The sequence below is a fragment of the Sinocyclocheilus rhinocerous genome, unplaced genomic scaffold, assembly GCF_001515625.1.
Source record: "Sinocyclocheilus rhinocerous isolate Xijiao unplaced genomic scaffold, SAMN03320098_v1.1 scaffold256, whole genome shotgun sequence".
NCBI lineage: Eukaryota > Metazoa > Chordata > Actinopteri > Cypriniformes > Cyprinidae > Sinocyclocheilus > Sinocyclocheilus rhinocerous.
The window spans coordinates 61532-69962 of record NW_015632036.1 but is presented as its reverse complement, the minus strand read 5'-3'; the positions used below and the strand labels follow the sequence as shown (position 1 = coordinate 69962).

Here is an 8431-nt window from a genome sequence, read left to right as displayed (position 1 = left end):
CTGCAGGTTCAGGAAACAGTCCTCCATAAAATGCGTCATACAGCGTCACACACTGCAGGCTAGAGTGAGGAACGGCCGGCGGTCTTGAGAACGGCGCGGCCAGCGGGTTTGCGGCAACCACATGTGACGACCCCGGGCTGGACTCCGCTTTGTCCACAGTGAAAGCTGATCCGGCGAGCCACAGCGCTAAGTTGATGTATTTCCTTAGCGACCAGCACGGATGAACTCTAGGCATGACGAAGCGGATATTGTCCTCTTTTGGAAGGCCAAACAAAGTAGTTTCTCTTTCACAACGAAACACACAGCATCTCCACAACATGGCGGCGGTGGCAACAACAATACTACAGCGAGAATAAAAGTTACTCCTTCTTTCTTTGTGTGAACATTTGGGCGGTGTTATGCAAATCTCCCCACACAGTGACATAGACATGTGGGGCGTGTTTAAACTAGGCATTTTAGGAGGGCGTGGACAAGTCTTAACTTTTATAAAGAATATCTCTTTGGATTTGAGACTTTAGTCTTTGCAACTTTACAGATCTTCTTTATGCACCAAGAGCTTGTAACACTCCAAAATGAAATCGCATCATATGACCCCTTTAATATAACTCCTATTGGATTTGTCTGAAAGAAGAAAGTCACATACACCTAGGATGCTTTGAGGGTGAGGCTAATTTTCACTTTTGGGTGAACTAACCCTTTAACAAGATCACCAAATGGATAAAGACTGCTCTACTGGCATTTTTATTTTATAGTCACAATGTTGGCCAATGTGAAATGGCAAAATCTTGAAAATTACAGTAACAGTATTTGGGGAGATTTCCTCAGATACTCACAGTCTAGGGATGATGTTCCCAGCATACTGAACAAGCTCATAGAGGTCCGCAACCTTGCGGCCTTTGGCAAACTCATCTGTCAAATAGACTTCCAGGTAATGCAGCTCATCTGAGATGGCCATGTCTACAACAAGAATTTAGTACAATAAATAAATGAAATCTCTACAGATGACATGTACAGCAGCTGTTGCAAGAAAATAACAGCACAGTATACTGTTCTTTAGAAAATTCTTAATGTTTAAGAGTGCAAATGAGTTCTATTCTATTTAAACACATAATGCAATGGAAACACATACAGAGTTCGTAGTAGCTCTTGGGAGAAAGCATAGAAGTCCTTAACTCCCCCAACATATTTGAGGCATGTTTCAGTGCATCCATCAGCTTGTTCTTGTCCTGGATGAAGGACATAAATGTTCATCAACAGAGTAAGGGTGCAGCTTTCACAAGGCAATGTCACTAAAATGTAGTTTTATTTTAATTGTTAAAAGCAAGAAGCATAACACTGCTATGGAAATTAAAAATGTTATGGACACTGTAAACCTGCATGTACTTAACTCACCAGACAGCGCTTCATTTGAAATGACTGAACCTTGACTGCCTGCACAGCTTCATCCAACAGCTTCTCCTGCTCATCCTGAGACTTTATTCAACAATTCGTCTCCTCCACGTCACCCTGGTGCCATTTTGGAGAGTATCCACTATCCACTGATCTCCACTACCGATCTCCTTGCTACATTTCTGGACCTTGATCGTGGTAATTACATTGCTGTCTATGGGAGGGTCAGAGAGCTCTCAGAATAAATCAAAAATATCTTAATTTGTGTTCCGAAGATGAAGATTGTTCACTGACAAGCTGCGCAAAACCACGATCATATTTTGCGCAGCTTGTCAGTGAACAACGGCTCTGTGTAGTAAATGCTGCATAATGTGAAAGCCCGCACGTGATGGAGATTTACCGCTGATTACAGAACGGCTTTACTGACAAGATGCACGTTAAATATCGCATGCGATTTATCGTGCAGCCCTAGTTTGGAACGACATGAGGGTGAGTAATTAAATGACAGAATTTTCATTTTTGGTTGAACTAACCCTTTAAGTGTTACCTTTGATACTGTGGACCACAAAATTCTTATTCCACGACTTGAACAATGTGTGGGTATTGAAGGTTGTGCTCTTAAGTGGTTTAAGTCCTATCTGAATGATAGAACTTTTTCTGTTTGTCTTGACAGGTTTTCTTCTTCTGTTTTGGATTATGGAGTCCCTCAGAGCTCCATTCTGGCCCCTGTTTTGTTCTCATTGTATATGCTTCCTTTGGGTACTATTCTTTCTAAACATGGAGTGTCATTTCACTTTTATGCTGATGACACACACATTTATCTGCCCTTAATAAAGGCTTAAGCTCATTATCAGCATGCTTGTCTGATATTAAGTCTGGGTTTTCCTTAAATTTTTTGCATCTCAACGAGAGCAAAACTGAGGTTACATTCTTTGCACTGGCTGTTGGTTTGTTATAGAATTGATTTTAAAATTTTTCTTTTTCTTTTTAAAGCCCTGAAAGGATTAGCTCCAAAATATCTTTCTGATCTTTTGAAATTAAAGGTGCAATAGGTGATTGTCTTCAGAAACATGTTTTGTTATTCTGGTTGAAAGTCTCTTGAAGTTTACTTCACTTTGGAACATGGGCTGGAATTGGGAACCGCTGATGTAGCCTATTGTAGTAATGTTGTCTCTGGTATTCTGGTCTGTGAGCGTAAATGCATTCAGGTGGCATGGCTTTGGGCGGCGATTGCAGGGAGGGTGGGACGTTCGCTTTCAGTGCTATCAGGCTAAAGTTAACATTTTCCAAGATCTCCTACTGCACCTTTAAATAACTAGATCATTAAGGTAATCTCTACAAAGATTGCTGATGGTTCCGAGATCTAGACAGAGTCTGAATTTAAACCCAAGTTAAGCCAAGTTAAATCTAACCTAACTTTTCTCTCCGGCGTAACTGTTCTTGATTTTTGATTGAATTTTCTGATTGGTGTTTTTGATGTAAACTCACTTTATCATTGTTTTGCAAATTATCTTTTGTCTCCTTTTTTTTTTTGATATTTATCCTTTGTCTTTTAGTACAGCACAATGGTCAACTACTGTTGTTTTTACTGTGCTATATAAATAAAAAACTTTTTTTTGAACTGATTTGTCATTTTGACCGACCTCAACAAAATAGTGGATTACTCAGTAAATATTCATTTGTTATTTTGGCTTTTATCACTATTTATGTTTGTCTTTCTTCAGGAAAAAAAAATATTACCAAAGTCAAAAGTTTTCGCCAGAATGACCCTCCAGTCTTCTGTGTCACATGATCCTTCATAAATCATTCTGATATGCTAATTTGGTGCTCAAGAAACATTTCTTATTATCAACATTGAAAATATGAATTATGTATTTGTATGACATTTTCTGGAAAATGTCATACATTTGTTTTCAAATCTCTTTGAAGAATAGAAAGTTCAAAAGAGCAGCATTTATTTGACAGAAATCTTTAACATTAAAAATGACTTTACTGTCAATTTTGATCAATTTAATGCATCCTTGCTTAATGCTGAAAAAAAGGTCTCCCTTGCACATTAAAGTTTAATTCCAAGTGCTGTAGCTGGTCACCATTTTTTAAATAACGTTTCTCACTATTTTTAATTACATTTCAGCTTAGCACATTTCAATTAATTTGTCCTGAGGCATATTTTAGAAATATGAAAATATCACAAAACCACTGTGCATAACTGTAAAAGAATTACAAAAATATTGGTAAAAATGAAATACAGTGCATGAAGTATAGCACTACAGCTAGAAAGTCATGTGACATCACCAAATATTTTTTCAATAAAAGTTCATTAAGTATAACTTCAAGAAATGACACAGTGCCATTATATTAATCTATTAATGTGCCTAATAAATGCCTGTAATCACGAGATTATAACTGATCATATAGCTATATAAATGAAGTCTCAGTGGTCTGCAGGCCAGGGTGGGGGGTGACAAACGAAATGACAATCTACGTTCACCCCTCCCAAACGACCCATCGTTAGTGTCAGTACTAGACAGTTACACTTCACGTGAAGAATAGCAATTTCAAAAGTGTTATGATGAACAGTAAATTTAACAGATTACCGTCTGCTTTAAACTGAATGAATGAACCCGTGACCAAACACCGCATACTAAAATCATTTCCATTATTCAACTATATGTAACGCACTTATAAACAAAGAGCTGCATATAAAAGTATCTCAGATATATAATAACAATAAATAATAATTCTGACATAAACAGAACAGTAAAGAAATAACAAGGCTAATGCTAGCAGGATTAGCAGTTCAAAGTAGCTCATTTTGCACAAAACTTGTGGATTGTAATGACAGCAAAACATAACGGCTGCAAGTCTACTAAACCTGCCTGCCAAATGACAAACCGCTAGTAGAATAAAACAAGACAGAGGAAATAAACAAGAATTATTAAGTGTATGTAGGCCTTCGCATCCCAAACGCTAATGCTAACGACTATCTTCACAAACGCGCAACAGTCCGTCAAGAGATCTCAGTGTCCCTCTGACACCATCACTGTTTTAAGCAATTTAACGGCGCATACAAAGCATCCAGCATACAGTCTACGCATACGATGATGGCTTATATCTTACCATGATTATTAGGTATGTTCGAGGAAACACTGGATGACCCCCCTGTGAATGTATGGTCGTGTCATGTGACTGCCGCTGTTCCGCCTCATGACGAGCTCTGCCCGCACACAACACAACAAGCCCTGAGAGCTGGATTATTCCGCTCTAAAACGCTGTAGAGACAACATTTAGAATTAAAATTGATTTGTTTACAATAAAATACTCGGCTGGGTTGTGTCGTCATATCATTATATTTGTCTACATATCTACAATTGAAGAAAAAAAAAAGTGTAATGGAAAAAAGTTTCTCTGACCAACATTTAGCATTTAATATCGTGCACTCCGCTTGGCCATATATAGTACCATTTGACGAATACTTAAGTCTTAAAAGTAGTTAATGTTTATACGTATTTTACTCTAACGAGGTTGTTCACGCCCATTTCTTGATCCACCAATGGCAGGTCCTGACGTTTATTTCGGGTGTGACACGTGTTCGTTTTCGCGCGAAATTAGTTTGTCTGTGCAAGGTTTGCTTACTGAGAGTACTCCGTTGTGTTGAGGTTAAAGAGAAGATCCGAACTACATTACAAATGGATAAAGAGTTATTTCGTAAGCTTGCTTCGAAGATCGGGATAACAGCTGTTAAAGTATTGAGGTAACTTAAGTGAAGTGTGACAGTGTAGAGAGACCAGCCGCTTGTTTAGTTCAATCTGAAGTGAACATGTCAATATAACAACACAACTAACGTTAATTGTGATCTCTTATTTTCAGTCAAGCAGAGGAATACATGCGATTATCCCAAGTGAAGTGTGTTGGACTGGGTTCTGTTACAGCCACCAGCAAGGCCATTATTTGCCTCGAGTTGGCAGCGACTTCAATGAAATTTCCTCTAGACAAGGCAAGATCCAGATCCCATACTGCGTGATGTGATGTGTAGTACCATGTACATGTACAGAGTCACACGCACTTGAATATGTTACTATATTATGTAATGGAAATATGCATATGTGCGAGTTATCTTTTACTTTTTACTGTTAAGGCTAGTAGGCTTTCTTTTTGCTTTGTCGCTAATTTATTTGCCAATTCACTTTATTTACTAACACTGTCCAATAGTGGCATCACAGAAAAACTGTGTCATTTGCTCATCTCAAATTATGTATTGAATTAAATAGCTTGCTTCGTTGAAATGAATTGGTATTTTATAAATAAATAGCCTATTACTTTGCTTTGTCAAGGCTAATGTTATAGCTACCCCTTTATGTATCCTAAATGTACACAAATAATATGTAAACACTTTTTGCCATCATTTAGACAAAATTACAGCCTAGTTGGCAATGAAAATAAATATTCAGTTTTCTTCATGCATCACATATCTCATATTTGATATAAAGAATAATTGTCCACAGACTGACTTTTGCAAAAAGAGATATTAGGGGCAAAATAGTTTGATGTGGTGGAAATGAAGTGGATGATGAGACCGCTGTTATTGTTTAAATATTGTTCAAAATGATTTTCACACAATAACCATTGACCGCTTTACACAAGATGTTGTACGCATTAGCATATGTAGTAATACGAGTATTTTCTTGCAATAATTTTTAGTAATTAATACTCTTTCAACTTTCTGCTGGATAGGAGTATGCCATCAAACTATCCGGACTGAGTCCTAAGGTGTACTCCAGTAATTTGAAGGCTATGGAGTGCATGCTGGGCCTGCAGTCAAACCTGGGTCTCAGAGATCTTGCAGTGCAGTATGGCTGTTTGGAAGCAGTTAAAGTGGCCTCTCAGATCCTTCAGCGGTGAGTCTTCACATTGCATCAGTGCAGTCAAGATTAATCGAATGACTTGATCTAAACCTACATTTTGTATTTGTTTAAGGTATGAGACCAGTTTGCCTGCTGCTCAGCAACACGACCTTGACCTGTCTAAGCCTCTCTTTACCACAGCAGCTCTGTATGCAGCATGCAAGTGAGTATAGGACACTGTAATGTTATATTGTCATTGAGTCAAATAATGAATGGTTCAAAAATACTTGTTGCTGGATGATTGTGTGTTTGACAATCACATTAGATATTAATTTTGATTGGGAGCTCAGTTGTCACTTGAGACCCTGATTAAGCTCTTCACAGTGCTAGTGTGGTCAAAGTAGAGTGAGGCCATAAGTACTTTAAATACGAGGCTATGAGAAGTGCATTAAATACTGATTAATTTAAAATGGTCAGATCTTGGATTGCCTATCACATAGTTGTGAAATTTTGTCATTTGTTCCCTGTACGCACTTACAACTAGGGCTGAACGATTAATTGCATTTGCGATAATATCGCGATATGAGAAAACGCGATTTTTCAATCGCAGAGGCTGAGATTACACTCGGTCACGTGACACGCGAGAGTAAAGAGGTGTGTTCGACTTGAAAATCTATCTAATAGTGTGTTGGTCATACTATACAATGATTTATAGCTTGTCTTTGTTGAATAATACAGAACATAAAGAGCTTTAAAAAATAATTGCATATTAAATCGCAATATTGGTAAAAAAAATCGCAATTAGATTATTTTCCAAAATCGTTCAGCCCTACTTACAACTAGGTTATCTGCATATTAGACTCAATGAAAGTGAGTGCATACATAAGGAATGCCACTAAAGAATCACTAAGGAATGCTTTCTTAAAGGTGCTAATGTTATAAGACTGGCCAAATCCAAATGTGCTGAGCCTGAGTGACTGTGTTGGTCTATTGTTATCCAACCAAACTCTGCTACTGTACGATAATGAACAAATCAGGCTCCCAGATGGGTCAAAAAGATTTTATGCATGTCAACAAGCCACAGAAATCTCCAAATCTAAACTGCACCTGGTTTACATTCAGTTACTGAAGATGGAAAAATAAATTGGTTCTGTCCTTCCTGTTTGAAGGTGCATGAAAATCAGAACTGACAGGAAATTAGCTTCTTCATCTGGAGCAAAGAAGGGCATCTTTGACCGGCTGTGCACACAGTTTCAGAAATTTGGACAGGAGATCTGCAGTAAGTGTGACTCCTTCAAACAAAAGCTTTTTTGGAAAATGATACATTGCCTAATTAAAGTGAATAAAGGCTCAGAGACATTTTTTGTAGGAGGTCTTGGTCTGACTTTCATGTATAACAAAGATGTTGTAATTGAACATTTCATCTTTTTTTTTTTTCCTTTTCAGTCAAGAGATATTACTTCAAAGAGATCTGTCATAAAGAAACACATTTCACTGGTTACCATGGCTACAGACATATCATAATTAGTTAATTTTTTGTGTAGTTCAACATCAAAGAGCAGCATGTTTCTTCTCAAGTAGTATTTGAAGTTGTGATATTAAGCAGACCGATTCAGTCTGATATGTCCATGTACCCTCAGATGGACCTTCATCTATGGAGAAACCAGTCAAAACTGCTCAAAAGAGGCAGAAGACTCTCACTGAAATACTAGAAACGGAAGAAGATGGTAAGAAAGCCATTTGCCTACCACAAATAATGGCAAATTATTATTCAACCCATCAGCTGCCCTTATATACGGTGTATGCACATCTACAGTGCCAACCACTAATATTGGCACCCCTGGTAAATATGAGCAAAGGTGGCTGTGAAAATAAATCTGCATCATTTATCTATTTGATCTTTCATTAAAAAACTTCACAAAAGTCTAACCTATCATTGAAATTCTTATGAGTAAAATATCTCTGAAGTATATTCCCATTCATATTTTTAAAAAATGTAACACCAGGGTGACCAGGAGCATGAGATTCTCCAGCCATGACTTCCTGTTCCACAGGATTATAAATGGGACACAAAGGCCAAATTCCCTTAATCATCCATCACAAAGAGTAAAACCAAAGAATATAGTTCTGATGTGCAGAACAAGATTGTTGAGCTTCACAAAATAGAAAGTGGCTGTAAGAAAAGAGCTAGAGCATTG

The 8431-nt window shown here is 37.6% G+C and overlaps 2 protein-coding genes across 2 annotated transcripts in view; one reads left to right on the top strand and one right to left on the bottom strand.

Annotated features, from left to right (window-relative positions):
* The window catches only part of vps35 (VPS35 retromer complex component), a 33414-nt gene extending 28486 nt beyond the window's left edge, over positions 1-4928 (bottom strand). The window contains exons 1-5 of the mRNA XM_016555040.1: positions 4905-4928; positions 4510-4653; positions 1393-1473; positions 1130-1226; positions 834-957 (exon numbers count right to left, since the gene is read on the bottom strand). Of these exons, the coding sequence (XP_016410526.1) occupies positions 834-957; positions 1130-1226; positions 1393-1473; positions 4510-4653; positions 4905-4928 (470 nt within the window). The remainder of the gene's footprint in view (positions 1-833; positions 958-1129; positions 1227-1392; positions 1474-4509; positions 4654-4904) is intronic.
* A 38-nt stretch (positions 4929-4966) lies between these two features.
* The window catches only part of orc6 (origin recognition complex, subunit 6), a 4975-nt gene continuing 1510 nt past the window's right edge, over positions 4967-8431 (top strand). The window contains exons 1-6 of the mRNA XM_016555001.1: positions 4967-5143; positions 5260-5386; positions 6124-6287; positions 6367-6456; positions 7403-7512; positions 7874-7960. Of these exons, the coding sequence (XP_016410487.1) occupies positions 5079-5143; positions 5260-5386; positions 6124-6287; positions 6367-6456; positions 7403-7512; positions 7874-7960 (643 nt within the window). The 5' untranslated portion in view covers positions 4967-5078. The remainder of the gene's footprint in view (positions 5144-5259; positions 5387-6123; positions 6288-6366; positions 6457-7402; positions 7513-7873; positions 7961-8431) is intronic.